Source organism: Pantherophis guttatus, chromosome 1 (genome assembly GCF_059756535.1).
Source record: "Pantherophis guttatus breed Tessera chromosome 1, ASM5975653v1, whole genome shotgun sequence".
Classification (NCBI taxonomy): Eukaryota; Metazoa; Chordata; class Lepidosauria; order Squamata; family Colubridae; genus Pantherophis; species Pantherophis guttatus.
In genome coordinates this window covers 274616164-274636455 of record NC_142063.1, presented here as the reverse complement: position 1 = coordinate 274636455, position 20292 = coordinate 274616164, and the positions used below count along the sequence as shown (strand labels likewise).

General features: G+C 38.6%; 1 protein-coding gene across 8 annotated transcripts in view; it reads right to left on the bottom strand.

Annotated features, from left to right (window-relative positions):
• Positions 1 to 18464, bottom strand: part of FAM120B (family with sequence similarity 120 member B) — a 43883-nt gene extending 25419 nt beyond the window's left edge. Inside the window, exons 1-6 of one of the 8 annotated variants that reach the window (XM_060692345.2) lie at positions 18322 to 18464; positions 16595 to 16688; positions 13139 to 13466; positions 10082 to 11145; positions 9420 to 9600; positions 6161 to 6256 (exon numbers count right to left, since the gene is read on the bottom strand). In XM_060692345.2, the coding sequence (XP_060548328.2) occupies positions 6161 to 6256; positions 9420 to 9600; positions 10082 to 11107 (1303 nt within the window). In that variant the 5' untranslated portion in view covers positions 11108 to 11145; positions 13139 to 13466; positions 16595 to 16688; positions 18322 to 18464. Of the gene's footprint in view, positions 1 to 6160; positions 6257 to 9419; positions 9601 to 10081; positions 11146 to 13138; positions 13467 to 15628; positions 15951 to 16357; positions 18136 to 18321 lie in introns of those variants that run through there. The other 7 variants (XM_060692346.2, XM_060692349.2, XM_087882931.1 and 4 more) reach the window with 7 other exon arrangements.
• Between the last annotated feature and the right edge of the window lie 1828 nt (positions 18465 to 20292).

Below are 20292 nucleotides of genomic sequence, written 5' to 3'. Positions count from 1 at the left end.
AGCCATATCGGTGGGCACACCAGCTGATTTTTGGGCCCACTGGAAGTTGGGTAGCAGGCCATTTCCGGCTCCGGAGGGCCTCCAAGAGGGTGGGGAAGGCCGTTTTTACCCCCCGGCTCCTAGAAAGCCTCTGGAAGCTGGGGAGGGTGAAAAACGGGCTTACCGGGCCCACCAGGCCATCATGTGCCAAAAATGGAGGGAGCGCAGGGGGGGGGGTTATGTGCGCATGCACGGGGGGGCAGGCCACATTGAATTATGGGTGTGGGCACATGTGTGCATGACCCCCCCCCACTTCCCCTGCTTTTGGCACACGATGGCAAAAAGGTTAGCCATCACTGACCTAAGGCATACTTAAAGAATGCAAAACCAGAGTACCTCCATAAAGGCATTATATACAATGTTTAACAGGAACACTTTTTAGTCCCTTATGTTATACTGTATTTTATATATCTTATGATGAGATACTGCCTTCCAAAAAACAGATTCGAATGTTAGTGTTTATCATTTTTACTTAACTGCCAAAATAATGATGAATCTGAAATTAAAATTTTACATCTAGGAAGTGGATAAATTCTTGCCGTACAGTATTTTAATTCTGCCTTTCAGACAAACTGGGGTACCATTTTAAGACCTAATCGTCCAAGCTACATTTGGTAGTGTATCTTTTTTTCTTTTTTTAATCATTACAAACAGAAGTTGCATTCCTCTGAGGAAACTACTTGGCTGCTATAAATGATTACAGTGTTGAAGTATAACTGAGTGAAAAAAGAGTGTGTTTATTTAGCAAACAAAACTCACTTAACCAAATGGTACTTTTTTCTGAAGATCCAAAACAGAAAATAAATATTTTCTTCTTCACCCTTAAGACTAGTTTCTTTCCAAGTGTGAATTTTCTTAAGTTTAAGGCCCCAGGTTTAAAGAAAATGTGTACTTTCCCACCCAAAGCTACATGGAGTTTAGGAGTACCACACCATCCTCTACCACAAGAATATCTAAATATCCAATTTATTTTCTTTTCTAAAAGAACAAAGATCATATAAGCAAATTTCTGCAGGAGCCTTTGTCTTGAGAAGCAATTCAGGAATACATTTAATTAGCAAAATAATGAGCAAAAAGTAAGAAAACAGGAAAAAAGTTTATCATTAAGAGCTAATGTGACAGTCTTCAGGTAACCTCTAAAAGTCACTGACACTAATAATGGTGGCAATAACACAAGTATTTTGGGAGGCAATCTTAAATGTGTTCATGAAGAGGCCTTGCTGAATTCCATTGGGGTTTATTCCTAATAAATGTATTTAATACTGCAGCCTAGGCTATTTAGGAATAAGTCCCACTAAAATATTATATAAAATCTCAAACCTTTAAATCCCTGAACAGCCTGAGGTCTGATTATCTGAACAAAGATCTTGTCTCTTATATTGACCATCTCAAATTCTTCAGAAATCCTTTTCCAGATAGCGCTGACAAACCTGATGAGACAAACCTGATAAGACCTGGGCCTTTTCAGGAGTATCATATTGTGCCAGACAGATTCTGGTGTTTCTACCTTTTAGAACCAAATAAAACTTATCCTTCTTTTTATTCTTATTTATTTATAAATAAGATCAGAATTTCAAATTTTAGCATGTGAACTTTAAGTGAGGGAGAAAGATCACTCTGATCTTTCATGAAGGCTAAAAACTGCTTTAGATTTTTGGGTTACAATTTTCTATCTGATTCTGTCTAATAAGCCACAGGGTTTTAGTATAAAAAAAAAAACCCAATAGATTCTAGAACCCTCAAATGATGCTCATTTTCTTGTAGGTTGCCACACAGCTGCCTGACAATTTCCCTTGAAAGCATCTTAATGTGCCCTCAACAAAGAATTATGTAAGATATAGATGCACAGTAGATATGGAAACCTGCTTCTGACATTGATCATAGATTGAAGAAGGATGCCCCTTGAGAATTAGCCTCTGCCAATACCACATGCAATGCGACACCCAGAAAAATACGGCATCCTTCACTTAATCCTCCAGGGAAAGATTGAAGGCAAACGAGGTCCAGGCAAAAGAAGAACATCATGGCTTCAAAACCTAAGGGACTGGTTTAGACAAAAATCAGCAGCACTTTTTCATGCTGCTGTTGACAAAAATAGGATTGCCAACATGATCGCCAATGTCTGATGACAGATATGGCACAAGAAGAAGAAGAATTCCTCATGCAAATATGTGTGGTCAACTAAATCCAAAGGGTTCTTTTCTACTAAATTAATTTTAAGAAATCAGAAAAAAATTATTTACTAAGTTCAGTAACTTAGTAAAAGCTGCATGACTGGATTCTGACCAGTCACAACATGGTTTTCTTCCTATGGATTATTATTTTCTGGGACTCAAACATGTTGTCTTATTAAATAGACATTTATTAATCAAACTATGATTAGCATGTGGTTGTGAGTTTAATCATTGTTAAATAGCAACAAAATTTAGATTTTAACTAGTTTTCTTTTGTAATGTGTGCAACTAACTATATGTATGCATATGTATGTATATTGATTACAAAATACTGTTTAAACAAATGTGAACTTGAATTTGTTTTTCTTCATTGACTTCAACTGAAACGCATTTTATGATTTAAGTGTCCCAGTGCCAAACTCCTTATTTGGTGAACTATAGTTTCATCCTGCAGAAAATAAAAGTGCATGAGAAAATTTAGGAACAATATTTGCTTTGGAATAAATACTATACTAAAAATAAACTGGAACTCTTCTGGACTAGTCTGAAAAAGAACACAACAGACTTTCCTTTCTGAGGAAATAGCAAACATTGCTCAAAGGCAACCTGTACTATAAATCCTCCTTTTGAGGGAATGTTTTACTGTATTGAAATTTCTCATACTTCTATTTAGCCCAAATATGATTTTCTGCAAGCAAATTCCACAAGAGATCGCTTGGTGTTGTTGCATCCATAGAAGGAAAAAACATAGCAGAGTATAAAATTCTTTCCCCATGCTACATGCTGCATGCATTTTAAAAACAGGCTATTCCTTTTTGCACTATGTCAATCCTCTCTCTAGATTTAGGGCAGATATTTTCTGCCCTAATTGAAATTGACTCATTCCCACCCAAAGAATAGACCATTCCTAAGCAATCTGGCCCAACAAGAGAAACAGGCTCATTTTTTAAGATTTCTTAATTTGAAGGCATATAACTCAGGCAGAGTGTTCAGAACAAAAATGAGAATTAGAATTAAGAGTTCATCCTGCCTGACTTTTTTTTTAAAAAATCAAGAAATTTCTATGTTGTTGTTGTTTTGCTTTTGTTTCCTCCATACAATGGACATAATTTCTCCCCATTGTCATCCTCATTATCATTGTGGTGAATGACTAAATCGGCACAAAGTGCCCTAAAGATGCTCCTACAGTATGTTTTTGACTGTCCTAGATATGAAATGGGAATGTGGCTGATTCCAAGTTAGATCACTGGCCATCTACTTCATGTGATCTATGCTAATTCCTAGCAGGTTTTCATGCTTTCCTAACTGTACCTGCAAATATCAGGAACAGAGCAGGAAACCTTTGGCAAGCATGTGTTTTACTATTGAAATATAGTCCTTCCTTAATTATGTTCATTACTATTTTCTTTTCATTTAGAGAGGAAGGATTTACTTTACATCTCAGAGAATGTGTTCTTCTTCGTTTATACTGGTTTCCCTGAGGATGGAACCTATCAAATAAATCTATTGGACAGAATATCCTTAATCATTAAGCTGAAGCTTAATCAACCACTTAAATTAAACTTTAAATCCCCTGGCATCTGATAAACTAGGTTCTTATTAGGGAAACTTTATGTCATGCTATATTTGTTAATAGGGGGCACGTTAGCTCAGCAGTTAAGAGGCCGAGCTTTTCAGCTGGAAAGCAGACAGCTAGGATTTGGGACCTGAGTGCTGTATGACAGGGTGAGCTCCCATTATTTGCTCCATCTCCTGACTACATTGCAGTTCGAAAGCATGCAAAATGTGAGTAGATAAATAGATACAGCTTTGGCTGGAAGGTTACTGCATTCTGCATTTTTATACTGGCCCATATCACAACAGAACTGTCTCAAACAACACAGGCTCCCTCAGTTTGAGAATTGGAGATGAGCACCACGACTGACAGGGGAAACCTTTAATCCCTTTAATATTAGCTAATAATGAAGATCAAACAAACATCTCTTTATACAGACTAAACCTCTTGAATTATATACTGTTTCAAATCCTATGCTAACATGAAGACTTTGTTAGAAATGTAACAAATATGCAGATCTATTGCAAGTAATAAGGATTGAGAGGCTGAGATTACCTGGATCAGCCTTCTCTAATCTAAGATTTTAACATATCTGGAGGACAACAGGGGAAGCCTAATCTAGATCCCAAGCATTCTAGTTTATGGTTAAACAATTATGAACATAGTTACTTTACCTTGGGTAAAGATCTCTGCCAGGAGACAGACAAGCTGTTCCTTGTTACAATCTCTTGATTTCTCCTTATTGTTCAATACTATTAACTGTTAGGGTTCCATTCTTGAAAGGAACAGAAATACAGTCTTGGAATATTTTTTGGATTCCACCATGAGTATTTCATGTATTTTTTTAATTTTGGTGCATCATAATGGCTGCTTCTAGTAATGTGTGATTGTGTGCACATACACACACAGCATGCTACTTTTTAGGAACACAAGAATAGTCTTGCAGAATCAGGCCTATATCTACCGTAATCAGCATCTGTCTCATCCAGTGGCCCAGCTATTGCAAAGGGAAGCCTTCCTCATAAATGTATCAAACATGTAGAAGTGGATTTTTCTCACGCTGGGAAGCAGCATCTGTCAAGATTAGTAATTTAGGAAGAATGATTTGCAGATAGGGTAGTTACATTGAAAGAACTGGTTCCCAATGTATTGTTCAGCTCATTCTTGGCAATTAAATTTGTATGGGTAATGTTCAGGATTCTGCAATGAATGCTTCTATCAAATGTGCTTGAGTACTAAATTAGGGTTGGCTGGACTCATAAATGGTAGGGCTTTATTAAAAATGGCATCTTAATTTAAAATTTCATCCCTAAACAAGAAAAGGTTGATTCTACTCACTTTAGAATAGGACAATGATAACTATTTTAACCTATCTACATATGAAAATTGACCCAGTCTGAATCTTTCTTGCATCCTCCCCTTATGTTTTACTTAGAAACAATGCTATTTGGATTTAAAAAAAATATATTGTAGAGTTGTTCTTCTGATTCATGGAATTTTACTGATGTTTATTACGTTTAGGGATTATAAACTTTTCTGAGGTTTACAACATCTTCTTGGCATACTACAATTTAAAAAAAATTAACTTGACTTCTTAGTAATGCTTGATTCTCAAAACTACAATGTCTGATAGGATTTTTTTAAACAAACATTTTATATTTCATTCTAGGGTTGCCAGGTCTGCTTCCAAAAAATAGCGGACAAGCGGGGGGGGGGGGGGGGGGGAGGTTAAGTAGTAAAAAAATTAAAAAAATTTTTACAATTAAATTATATATTTTCTTACAAACATTTTAACATGTATTAAAATAATCACTTAAAAACTTTACTTAAAATTAAAAACATCAAATATATTATAATAATATGTAAAATATTAAATTACATTTTACTTTGCTGTCGTGTGTATTTTTTATTTGACTGCGCAGCTTTGATCAATTCTTTGTGTTTAAGGAATAATTCTTTAATTTCAGTACAACGTTGAGAAATATTAAAAAATATACAAAGTTCACTTCGAACTGATGGTACAAGCAGTCGGTTACGTTCGTCAGTCCACAAATTTCCCATGACGCTGAAAATTCGTTCAACGTTTGCATTTGATACCGGAATTGATGCACAATACTGGAACAGTTTCAGTAAACTCGGAGCTGGCTCTTTTATTCTAACTTATGAAAAAAAAAGACAAAACACGATTCTCCTATCCTTATTCCCTTAGACTGTACAGCTTTAGATTACGTACCATTTCATCATAAAGCTTTTGAATAAAAAAAAATGTCCACTATTTTGTGAAAAAAAATAGTGAACATAATGTGAAAAAAGCGGACTGTCCGCTCAAATAGTGGACACCTGGCAACTCTATTTAGTTCACATTTTAATACAGAAGGAAATCTCGTTCTACCTGGCAGTTGTTTGGGTTGCACTAGGTCTGGCTGCTGCAAGGAATTTCCAGCATATACAAACCACTCCTTGACTACAGGATAAGCTCCACTGGCATCTAAAGAACAGAGAATTGGTTCAATGAGTTTAGAGAACAGACATTTTGTACGATTTGTAAATACAAGGGTATGATGATTTAGGCTCATTCTCATATCTTAATGGGGATTAAACCCCAATGGATCCTACTTACAAATTTTCTAAGAATTGTACATTTAGAGCAGGGATTCCTAATTTTTTTGCCATCACACCTCTCTTTATCGTAATCTTAATGCACATGCTTCCCCTAAAAATGCAAACATCAAAATGGAGAAAAATAAACTATAAAAATGCATTGAAACTTCGGAAACGATTTATTGTAACAACATAGCTAAAAGGTTCTTTACACCTACCCTGAGCTCTAGCTGCACCTACCCAAGGGAGGTAAACAACATTCCATATTTTAAGAGCCAGTATTGTTCTGTTAACCTGCTGACTGCCGGCTGACTGCAATTTGGCAGTTCAGATCTCACCAGGCTCAAGGTTGATTCAGCCTTCCATCCTTCCAAGGTGGACCCAAATTGTTGGGGGCAATATGCTGACTCTGTAAACCGCTTAGAGAGGGCTGTAAAGCACTGTAAAGTGATATATAAGTCCAAGTGCTATTGCTCTTTGATTGTTCTGCAATTTTCAATACCATTGAATATGGCATCTCTCTTGATCATCTAGGAGGTTCAGGAATAGGGTGCATTACTTTGCAGATGTCAGGTCCCATCTGCCAAGTCAATTTCAGGTAGCATCCCTTGCAAACCGATATTCCTCAAAACACGAAAAACCTGCACAGTGCTTATTTGAATTAAACATATCAAGAGTTTCTGTTTTACCCCACATCAAAACTGTTTGGGTTTGAGTTATCATAATCCAAATGGACAGAATAGAAGATTCAGTGGGCTGCATGCCATCCTGAGTATAAAATGCTCACCCCAGTCCTACACCAGGAACAAAGGAACTGTGAAATTGTCCTTTAAAAAAGGGCCATGTGCATTTGAAGGATGCAATTGAATCTTCATATGGTTGCTATTAGCTGCTGAAGTCTACAGCTTGTATCAAAGATATGATTATTCACGTAGGCAGCATTTGAAAACTGTTGCCAGCTGAGGGACTATTGCAAAGTTTAACTTCAGAGCATGCTGGAGCGTTAGAACCTCTCCTTCCCTTTTCAATATTCCAGGAGGACTATTCCATTCATAGTAAAGGCTACGTGAACTAAGTGGAAACCATTTGTAACAAACCACTTCTTAGCCGAAGATGATAAGCCTTCTGACATTCGTGTTACACTTATGACATTTGCAGAATGAATGGAATTAAAAATGAAAGTTATGAAATTATATGAAACTCCAGGAAGGAATGATAGATGATGTATTTTACAGAATCAGAATTATAGCATTTTATCAAAAACACAGAACTGAAACACATAACATAAAAGTTTAGTGTCCAAGAGGGGGGAAAAAACCTGATGATAAGGAAGCCATACGTGCTATGAAAATGCTGACAAATGCTAAGGCTGCATCTATAGAGATGCAACTGGAGAAATGTTAAAATCTGAGTGAGGTTTCTAATGGAATTCTAATTCTAATTAATTTATCTTGTTTGGCTTGTTGAATGTGTGGAAAAGCTGCATCTGTACCTCAGAGTCCCTTGGGAGTTGGGCGGCATAGAAATGCGACAAAATAAACAAAATAAATAAATAAATGATGGGAAGAATGCTGTACACAGAGGAGAAAGTAATACATAAAGTACAGACGGGTCAGTTTGTCAATGTATTGACAAACTGACCCCTCAGTTTCCCAATACATTGACAATGTATTGGGAATGTATTGGCCAGAAATTTGATTGAAAGAGTAACAGAACTGATCAGTGAGCAAAGTGTGTAATGTGTAAATAATTTTTTTATTCCCAGCAAGGTATGCAAGCCATGTTTTTGGATTCAAGTGTGTAATGGGAAAAAGTATAAATGTGAGAAATGCATTGCCTATATGTTTAGAGAAAGTAATAAAACAAATAGGTTTAAATTAGAATTAAATTTAAATTAAATTTAAATTAAAGATTGTTAAGAAGAGACTGGACAGTCACTAGTCTTCTGCTTGAGCAGTTGGACTAGAAGACCTCCAAGGTCCCTTCCAGCTCTATTCTATTCTAAATTATGAAACATTTAGCATGATTAGAGAGTTGATGATTAAGCATGATTAATGCTTGATGAGCGTGGTGAAAATGGCATATGATGGAAGTAAAGTATGCAGGAGAGTAGAATAATTAGCAAATGGTTCCATACTCAGTAGGATGTAAAATAAGGATGCATGGTATTCCCTTGGCTCTTTAACACATTTATGAATACAGTACATTCACAAAGATTTATTTGTTACATTGGAGGTGTTAGGCTGGGGACATGAAAGTATAAGTACTTTTGTGGCAGATGATACCATGTTAGCTGACAAATTGAGCAATTTGCATGAATGTAAGGTAGCTTATATAATGCAAAGAGAGGTATCTATTTGAAAATTAATCTATCAAAGATCAATATAGCTGTGTTCCATATACATGAAATAAAAATGTATGCTCCAAAAACCAAAAAGTCATACATAATGTTTCTGTTTCATCCCAAGTTTTGTTGATAACTAATACTGATATTACCAGGCAATCCATTTGCAGAATTGCTTCACCTTAAGTTGTACTATCTTTTTCCTGTCAAATTTCTTCAAAAATTAATTTTCCTTCATTATTATTCTAAACATATTTTTTTTGGGGGGGGGAAAAGAGTTAATATCTTAGGGACAACTCTCCAATCTCATTTAGGATTATTATTTCAACACTTGGGAGGAAAGCACACATTTTTATTAAAATAACATTAAAAAAAATCTGCTATACTAGGCTACACTGTTTTGCTCTGCTTGCTGATTATTAACATCTTTCATATGTATTTGATTATGGGTGGTTTTACAAGATCTCCTTAAAAGGTTCAAAAATGCACCAGCCCTCCCTTCAATTATTTCCAATGGTCTTCTTCTAATTAATTACATGTGTTTTGCCTACAGTATTAAGGACTAAATTGTGTATCTATGTAAGCCTTGCATTTAGAAACTGCACAGATCGCTTTTTCAAAGCTTGTGCATAAGGATGTGACCCAACCACAGTTCATTACTCCCAGCTTCAAGGATTCAACAGTAAATTTCTATTGCACCCTTTACCTTTTGCAGATTCCAGTAGAATGGAATAGATGTGCTGTCGAGCAGGGCGATAGATAAGTGCCTGTCCAGGAAGGGATGTATCATATTCATCTTCCAACGTGTTGCTGCAGTCAATTTCTGCACGGCTTAGGATATTGTATATCATATGATTTTCGGCTCGTATGTGTTGTTCCTTAGCTATCTGTCACAAGTAGAATTTTAAAAAAATATTTGCTTTTGCTGTTGTCATTCTACACTTAAGACTGAGATGGATTTTTTTTTTTTTTTAGCTTCAGAACACACCTTTAATTTTTTTCCCCAGTTTATGAGTGCCACAGAGACCCTAGCAGGTAATAAGCCCTATCGGGCTTTTGAGCGCATGGCAATAAAGCCAAGTGCTTATTTCAGGGTTAAAAAAAAATATAAGACATGATCTTATTTTTGGGGAAACACGGTATATAGGGACATAGGTGGACTATGAGTAGTCCAATTTTGTTGTGCATTATTGGGAGACTAACGAGGGTTTAATGTAAAAGGAGAACAGACTATCCTGTACCCGCTTTAAAGAAAACAACATAGAGAAGTACTAATACTCAATATGGTAGATAAAATATCCATCTATGTAGACAAAGTACCAGCTCTTTGTAATTGCCTGAATTCGGGTAACCCAGGTAAGGAATTACCTGAAAGATCTCCTGATCTAAACAAATGGGGAAATCTTTCTTCTGCTCCGCTGCTAACTGTAATGTAGACGTGAAGTCACAAGGAAGCCACGGAGAATGCTGTTCAGGTAGCAGATAGGATTCTATCCCTTTGCGCAATATTGATTTGTCTGATCTCAAAGGCAGCATTTTTTCCAGATCCATCAAACTCTCAGAAACATGTGGAATAGTTGAAATATAATTTGCCACAGCAATAATAGTATCTGCTTTCTTGTCACAGCTTTGCCTTTTTGCCCGATACGAAGATAAACATTGATTCCGAAAACCTTCCATAGCTCTTTCTGGGACAGTGTCTGTGCCAAGGAGGCAAGCAAGAAGGGGAAGGTCTGGGACACTAAGACCAAGCCAATGGCAGAGATTTTGCCTTGAGTACATTACTGTTTCCAGTGAATCCAAGTGTAGCTTACTAATGGAAAAATAAGGAACGGTATCATAAATCAGGTAATCTGTGTCTTCTCCAAGAATTCCCATACAATTGTTCTTTTGTGCGTAAGTTGCTATTTCATAGTCTGCTTCTTGCATTGAACATATCGTCTCCTGGCCAAGAGTTTTCAAGGCAAAACGTGTAAATGTGGCCAGTCCAGATGGTATAAAGAACATTCCTCTTCCAGGTTGCTGCTTATTGGCTTTGATGAACTCAAAGATTTTAGCTATTTCTTTGTTATTTCTCAATCTTCGTTGGACCCATTTGCTTCGCTTTTTTTGCTCCACAAGGCCATCAAAACAGAATACTAGTTTGATACCAGCGGTTGTAAAGCGATTAATGAAACTATCCAGATTGGAACGATATTCACGCCATTGGCCTCCACAGACCCAGGATTCTGGTGTATACCAGTGTCGAAGACAAGACATAGCATCTACTATAAGGACAGGAACAGATCCAGGATAAGTTCTACAATGGTTTTCAGCCACATCTTTCAGATTTATCACTAGGCATCCATCCGGACAGGCAGTGACCACAAACGTATACAAGCCTGTAACACCCATACTTGTACTGCATAGGAAGACTCTAATTCTTCTACCAGCTGAAAAAAGAGAAAGAAGAGAATAGCTGTCATAATTGTTTACCAAGTGCAATTTCAATCCATTTCAATACCATCCTAAGGAGAGATAAGATGATAGGATTTTTAAAAAGTATTCTACCCTATTTCCCTGAAAATAAGAGCTCCCCGGATAATAAGCTCAACTGGGCTTTTAAGCACATGCACTAAAATAAGTCGCCCCGAAAATAAGCCCTCCCCGAAAATATTTAACCACATACGCAGTCTGTTACCGCCATTTCCTCTGGTTAGGGTTAGGGAGACAGAGCTGGAAATCAAGTAAAATGGCAAGAGGAGCTCCATGCACCCCAAAATAATAAGACCTCCTTGAAAATAAGGCCAAGAGCTTATTTCAGGTTCAAAAAAAATATAAGACAGGGTCTTATTTTTGGGGAAGCATGGTATTAAAATGAAAATGATGATCTCAGCATTATTTTTCACTTTTTAAAATACAAATGACTTTCACAAATCTTCAGAGAATATTTTTATTCACAGTACTATATAACATCAAAGTCTTTACACTTTCAGAGATATGTTTAATTTGGGGAACAATATACTGTTTTTGAGAAATGTTGAGGAATGCTTTCATGGGTATGGACTTTAAAAATAATGTTAGACATGTCCTATAAGGCAAAATTGTCTCTTAAAATGCCTTTATGGTTGTCACCCCAAGAAGCCTTTTATAGAAAGGTAATAAACAAAATTGGTTAGCCTATGCTAAATTACTAAATTTTTTAAAGAAGAATTTAACTTAAAAATAAGAGGAAATTTGGAGTTAAGTTTTATTTGCCACTGGTTTCCCTATGATCAGCTAGCAGGGGTGTCAAACTGGCGGCCCATGGGAAAGATGCATCATGTACAGGCCACACCCACCCTACTCCGCAAAGGCAAAAAACATCGCAATATGTTATGTGACACGATCGAGTTTGACACCGGTCTGCTAACGTAAAGTTGGATAAAAAGAATTATGATTTGAAAACAATAAAACTGAATTTGATGTAGAGTTCTATAAAGACGATGATCATATTATTGTTAGTTTGTACAAATTTATTGAAAATGATATAGAAGATAAACAAGTTAAAGATAAAATGGGCAAAATATTTAAGATATACTATACAGTTGGATCAATGGGACAGTATGGGCAAGAATGGGTTGAAATTTAGACTGAACTATAATCTTACAGATAATTTTTATAAAATGATTGTTGGCACCAGATACATTGTCAAGAATGCATAAGGAAATTTCAAATATTTATTGGAAATGTAATCAAATTGAGGGAACAGTTTTTCACCCTTAGTGGATATGTAACAAAGCTAGAAAATAACAAGATCAAGTATGTATTTTGATGTAGAAGATTTTAAAAGTGAATGTACAATACAAACCAGAGGCTTTTCTTTGGGGCTTAATGGACAAATAAATAGTAACATTCTATGGAACTCTGTTTTTATATGTGATAATGGCAGTGGGACTTCCATATGCTCAAAGGAGGAATGAAGAGTGAAACCAGTGGAATTGGCAGATATGGAAAAATAGACAACCTTGATGAAAGAAAAGACTTAGGCAAATTTTATTAACACATGGAAATCATTATTGGACTTTTTGTGAAAAACTGAAAGAAATGAAAAGCTGATTTTGGGATTTGATGATTAGTAACATATGGGATTATTGAAATATAAATGTTTGTCTAAATAATTTAGACAAATGTTGACCTTAGAGTAAGAGTTTGATCTATTCTTATATCTATATATGTACCAAAAAAAGTAGGAAATAATTCTTTTTTGATTTTCCTTACTTTCCTTTTTTTTTTGCACTTTTCATTCTTTTCTGAGTCTTTTTCCTTTTTTAATTTTCTATTTGTTTATCTTTTGTATCTTTTTTGTAAACCAATAAAGTTTTTTTAAAAAAAGAAATATTTTCAGCAATTTAGCAATGAAGTGTCTCAGACGTATAACCTTGTTGAAATGATGCTCTTATTCACCTCTGATTTATCAAAGCAGCCTTTTCCAGTCTGGTGCTGTCTAGCTCACGGGTGTCAAACTCGCTGCATTACGTTGCCATCATGTGACGTATCGTGACATTTCCCCCCTTCACGGAGCTAAGGTGGGCGTGGCCTGCATGTGACGCATCCAGCCCGTGGGCCGCCAGTTTGGCACCTCTGTTCTAGATAAACAGGACAATTTCCAGAATTTCCCCAACCGGTATTATTGCCAACACAATCCTTGATTAGGTTGCTGTTTATGATTAGTTTATTTGTGTGTGTTGGTATTTCCTTGATTCCCTTGATTTACTTCTTGATTGTTGGTCTACTATTAACACAAACAATGCAAGAACAGAAAAGTTTTCATAGCATGTACATTGAGAAAAATTTAAATATAAAATAAAAAAATATATTTAAGACTTTTTTTTTTAAACCGAAAACAAGCCTTATAATTCTGGATCTTAATCAGAAAATAAAGTCTGTTTTTTATCCTACTGAAAATAAAGGCTCTTCATTTCTAATACAGAGAGAGTAGAAATTAGCAACACTTAATTAGTGCCACATCATTCTTTCACACAGCTGATTTCTCACATTTTCGCTACTGTACCAAATATCTCAGAAATGTTATATTCAGTATTCAGTATTCTATTCATGAAAGTGACTGTGGATTTTTAACTTGCAACTTTAAAAGATGCCTCTAGGTTTCCTTTAATCATCTCTACCCCGTATGTGCTATTATCACATTCCTTTTTACTATAGTGCAAAAATAAATGTTTCAATCGGTCTAGAAATAACACAAAGCTACTGATGGTTGCTTTCTAATATAGTCTTGGGAACACAATCTTCTTTTCTTTAATCTGAAAACCATTTATGAACCTAGTCTGTGCCACAAGTGTCTTAATTTATAGCTGATTCTTTATATGCAAAGGTGAAAATATCAAAATAACAGTGGTGGGATTCAAATTTTTAAAATACCAGTTCTGTGGGTGTGGCTTGGTGAGCGTGGCTTGGTGGTCATGTGACTGGGTGGGCGTGGCCAATTCAATGTCACTCGTGAGGGGTGTCTCACCTGGTATCTCCCTGCCCATCCCCTCCCAGCCTCACCTTGTCTTGCATGTCATGGTGAGAGAGGAAGCTTTTTCAAAGTCATTTTCCCATTGATACTAGCCAATAAGATGAGATTTTGCTACAATCGCACCCAGCCCCAGAAAGGGGTCCAGAAAGGCCAGAAGGCAAGGCTTCTGGGTCCAACAAAGGGGCCGGGGGTGGGACTTCCTTTGGGGAGATTTTTAAACAAAGGGCTGGGAACTTCAATTGAGGCGTGCGCTGGAGTCTTGCCCACCCCGCTGGCAGCTGTGGGCTGGACAGTGTTTTGGCTTTCCCAGCTAGCTGCGGCTGTGACTTTACCTTCCTCCTGCAGCTGGTGGCAGAGGGGAAAGACAGCCAGGGATGAGCTGTCACCGCTCAGCTCCCCGCCAGCCCTCATCTCACCCCCCACTCAAGATTCTCCACAGCTGCTGGGCCTCGCCCGGCAGCGGGCGTGGGGGTGACCAGGGAGCATGAAGCTATGCAACCTGCATTGCCCCTCTGTCAGCCGCCCCTCCCCCGCCAGCCCAAGCACTTCAGCCGAGCACGGGCCACCACTGTGAAAACGGTGCAAGGCCCATGGGCTGGAAGGTAAGGCTGACGGTGGGGAAGGAAGATCCACTCCGGGCTTGCTGCGCTCAGCCAAAGGGACGCCTTGGTGGTGGGAGGAACGGGACATGGCAAGGTTCGGCTCCCTTTCGGGCCCTGCTCTGGGCTGCTGCCTGCTTGACCTCTGCCCTGCCTCAGGTCATACATCCAGTCTGCGACAAGGGGGTGTGCTGCTTCCAGGCCAGCCTGGCTGGCAGATGAGCAGGCGGGCAGCCCTCAGGGGAGGCATTTTCTTTCAGGCCTCCCACCCGAAGGCCCCGCGGAAGCCGAAGTTGGGCCTGAAAGGTGGCCGAGCCTCACCATCTCCCCCCCCGAGGTCGACCTTTGGCTGAACACAGCAAAGCCAGAGTGGATCTTCCTTCTCTGCCATCAGCCTTACCTTCTGGCTCATGGGGCTCACACCATTCTCACAGCGGCGGTCTGTGCTCGGCCAAAGAGCTCAGCCCAGCGGGCAGGCGAGGGAGGGGTGGCTGGCAGAGGAGAGATGAGGGCTACATAGCCTCATACTCCCTAGTCTCCCCCCGCCCATTGGTAGGTGAGATCCAGCAACTGTGGAGAATCGCCCGGTTCCGCAGAAGACTGTTGGGCTCGGGCTAGACAGGCTGGCTGGCTCACGAGGTGGTGGTGGCTGCCGAAGGGCTGGGATCGCCGCTTGAGATGAAGCTGGGCCTGGATACGGCTGGCTGCAGGGCGAAGCGATCTGACAGGTGTAGGCCACGGCCGGCAGCCGGGCAGGCACAGGTCAACCAACCTTCCCTGCCCTGCTTCCCCGAGGGGGCACCCGGATGTGCTTACCTGTTCTGCTGCTGGAGTGGTTGGGAGCAGGCGTTCGGGAACAGGCTAAGACAAGCAGGAGGCTGCCACGTCATAGGCCGTGGCAAAGGCAGGCAAGCAAGCTGGGCCGCGTGGCCACGTGTTTGAGGCAAGAGAGCCAAAGAGCAGCTGCAGCTATACCGTGGTGTGACTCTAAGGCACCAGCCAAGATGTGCGAAGCCAATAATAGTGGCGGGGTGGGGCGGGGCGGGGTAGGGCCAGCCAGTAATTTAACAACCGGTTTGACCAAAGTGGGGCAAACCAGTTGAATCCCACCACTGGAACAAGGAGTTTTTCTTAAAATCTGTTCAAGATAGACAATCAGATTTAATTCTAAGTGATAACCAGAATTTTACCATGAGATAATGAGTTGGCTACCAACTTAGGTGTCTTTAAAACAGGGACAAACCAATTCATGAAAGTAATGGGGATCACTGCTTAAGCCTTGATGGTAGCATGACTGTTAATTTAACAAAGAAACAAAAGATATACAGGTGCAAAGGAAAGGGAGATTGAACACAAGGAGTTTACTCCATTGATTAATTAATGCACAAAGTATAGGTAACAAGCTAGCTGAAAGTCCTGAAGCACAAATATGATATAAGGGGAATTACTGAAGCATGGTAAGATAAATTCTGCCAGTGGAACATTGGGCTTGAGCAACAGCAGCATAACCGCTGATGTAGTGCAGTCTATCAACAATGAACTTACTTGTCAGAAATCCATTTGGTTGATGGTAGCATTAATGTTGAAAGCACCTGGGCTAGGATAAAAGGCAAGCCAACAGAAGAAATATATTGCTAATAGTCTACTGGAGACCATCAACCCAGTCAGAAGGAGATGGAGCACATAAAAACAATTCTGCACTTGCACTAAAGCATCTGTCTATCCCGGAAAATATTATGCTATTTCATTTCTACCTTCTGACATCCTGATAAAAGTACTAACCAGATTTAATGGCCTCTTTGACTTCTTTTCCTTTACTAGGATGAGAAGGGCTCCAGTCTGCATGTATTTCCAGAGACTTCTGGTTCCTGATTGTCTTTCATACATGTGTGGTGAGATACACAGAACTTAAAATATAAAACTTTAAATAAAGCAAATAGCATTTTGAAACAAAACTAAAAACAAACATTAACTCCTTTCAGCCCCATATAAGGATATTTTATTTCAGTGGTATTTACTTTTCTTCTGGTTTTTAGACTCAAAGCAAAAATCGTAAAAGGTGGGAATATTACTTATGAAAAGGGTTTTGTTCATTTGTTGAACGTCTATCTGGTTTCAAATTTAAAGGCACAGTAATGCAGCACATTTAGCTACTAAGCACAGATGACATCCTCTCTAGCAATAAATAAACTAGATAAACAAGATTAAAATAATGTCAATAGGATATAACTTCCTACCACATTCAGGAATGTGTGACAACCAAAAATTTAATCAGTGCAATTCTCCTCTTATAATGGAAATACAATAAAGGAATCAGGAATCTGGATCTATATACTATTACATTGTTGGTGAATGTTGACCTTCATTTCATTTCATTTTTGACACAGGGGCAAATGATGCTAAATCAGAAGTTAATTACACTTTTTGAAAATATCTGGGCATAAATGCCTGGCTCACTCATAACTATGGTCTAATGATCCTGTTCATGCATTATAGATGACTAATATCTATATCCAGTAAAATAGTTCAGGTATATTACTCAACAGTAAGGACAACTCAGTTTAACCTGACATGCCCTAATGCTTACTGAGTAAGCCAACACAAGATTTCAGTTTTTGATTGTTGCCTATCCAGCGAATGTCATTAAACCTGAAAATGTATTTAGGATTTTAAGTTTTAAATGTCATCTAAATATATTTAGGATTGCATCTCACCATGGCATGAATAACCAAACAGCAGAGTAAGCTAAATACTTGGACATTCAGTATAACAGTCACAACAGTACTTCTGAACCTCTGGCAGTTTTGGCCTGTCTTGCACATGCATCACACATAAAAGCACCCAAAACTTTGATCACACCCCATGGCCACCCCTTGATGTTTTTGACCACGCCCTGTGGACATCCCTGAAATCCAAGATCCTGCCTTCCACTCTGCCCCTTACACCGTTTTCCTCCCCTTGAAAAATATCTCAATGTTCAAGATGCATATTGTTCATTATTGCCTTCAATAAATCATTGCATTTGATGGACACTCCTCCATGGTTCACCCAAAAATACTTAACTCAATTCATCTGGGTTCATTTTCTAGCTGTCCACAACTCACTGCTGGGTAAACTGACCAAATGGCTGGATCCTTACAACACAATCAAGTACAATGTTGCATGAACCCATCTTATTCCCTATTATCATCAGCTCTTAGGTCTTCTATCTCTCAGCAGCCCCTAGATCCACGAGCCGGAGGAAACGGGATTAATTCTGAGCCCGGAGGGACTGGAACAACACCCTTGAAAGGACGGTGTTCCCCTCGGACAGATTGCTAAACAAAGCCCTTATCGGGGGTGCTGCAACGTCCTACCAGCCTCCCGGGCAACTCTAGAGGGTATGATCCTCCCCAAGAGTTTTAATTCCACCCTACAGCATATTCGGTACAATTTCACGGCCCTTGATTGAAAAATCTGTTGGGAGGGAATTGACGTTCTAAAATAGGACAGCAGCCTTAAGGTTGTACCTTATGTCTCTTAACTCTCGGGATTCTAGGCCGGAATTCTAAGAGGTCAACTCAGAGCCAGATGAAGGGTTTGCGCTGAACGCTTCCTTTCAAGCGCTTCCCTTTGCAGTGCTGTTGACGGAGCGTGCGCACACTTAACAGTCTCTATGGTTCTTTCCCCGGGAAGACGGGATCGGCGGCGGTCACGTGACCCTCTACCAGACGCTCTCCTTGCCCCTAAAGCATAAAGAACTGGCGGACGAGAAGACAAATACAACATGTAGTGTTTTAGGAAAAGGACGTGTGTCTCTGTTACATGCCACTACAGCGTGGAAGTTAAATCTCCCCTGACAGCTACAGCAATTTATAGAAACTGAGCAAGAGCCCAAGACCGCTCTGCATGATGTTCATACTTGCTACAGTTTTGCATAGTTTTTGTTTTGGATGTAAATACTACTTTCATATTGTATTTCTCTAAAACAACTTTTCTCTACCCTTCCATTGGAAACAATAAAATAATGCCCACAGATGTTATTTTTAATTGCAATTATACATTTAGTTAAGGTTTCCGGTGAAATAGTTCAGTGCACAAGAGGCTCAATGTGAAAAGGCTTGACTGTTTTGATGTTAGTCGTTGATGCAAGAGGTGAGGAATTGGATATTTCTAAAAAGATGCATGCCCTTAAACATTCTGCTGTTGCAGGATTTTGGTGTTTTTTAAAAGACTTGCTTAAACAAAGCAACAGGAAAACTATTTTTGCTTTATTTTTATTGGGGGGTCTGTCCCTTTTTTGAAGCTAGGCTTTAAAAAGGTGGTTTCCTAGCAGCAGAATGCAGAAGGCCCATTCATACAACAATAGACACAGAGGAAAGAAAGGGGCTGGTTTGTTTAAACTGCTTCTGTCTTCATTCACAGCCTGATATCCATGGATATTGTGTGGGCTACAATGGAGCTAAAGGATGCATTGTGGGTGAAAACAAATCAAAACAGAGGAAGCGCTGATCAGAGAAGAGTAGAACAAAATTGTCCCCAAAATTGAAATCTTACATCTGAGATTAGGGTTACTTTTTAGCTGCTTGGCATATTGACCAAAGTTTCTATTAGCTACAGTATTAAAAGTTTTAATAAAATTTTACATGGGAATTTTGACCATTTGCAAAAGGCAAAAAGGTGTACTCACAGTGATGTTTTGTTCCTCGCCATTGTCCTTCTAGTGTTATAGGAATTTTGCACAAAAGGGCATTAGCAATTTCTCCACAAAGTTTCTTTATTGGTGATTAATAGTTTTTTTAAACTAAATTTTAAAATATTCTCTAAGATATATTAAATAGGTTGCCTTCTGTTCCGTTATCATAGCAGAACCACGAGTGTCTCTCTGAAAATTTTGATGATCCCATAACTGACTTCAATAGGCAACAGGTGGAAACTTGAATAACTTCACATATCTTTCCAGGGGAAAATGGGCACAGTAGGGAGCCAATTGGAGGATTAGATCAGATGTTATTGCCAATGAAGAAATTAAATGGGGCAGTGCTCAGGGGAACACAGATTAATATATTTAGTGACTTTGCATATACAAAAGCTTACCATTGTAGCCACATCTGAATGCCTATGAATAGTGTGGACCATGTGCAGCCTGTCACTGCAGGTGCCCACATCTGTTCTTCTACAGGCAGATGCTCACAGAAAAAAGACCCCCCACTCCAGAAGCAGAGGATTTATATCATCCCCAAACTCTAAAATCACATCTGAAAAGGGACTGAAAATCATTTTCTGAAAAGAACTTCTGCTTCAGGTGAAAAACAAAACTCAGAAAAGCATTAAAAGAAAATGGGATATTCAGATTTTCTGCAAATGGCAAAAAAGAAGCAAAATGGATATTTTAGAGTATTTGTTAGTAAGTAGAGATTTTCTATGAGATTGCAATTTTAAGTGCACTTAGTTTGAATATAGTTCCAGTGAATTCTGAAGAAAATGTAATATGTTTGAGT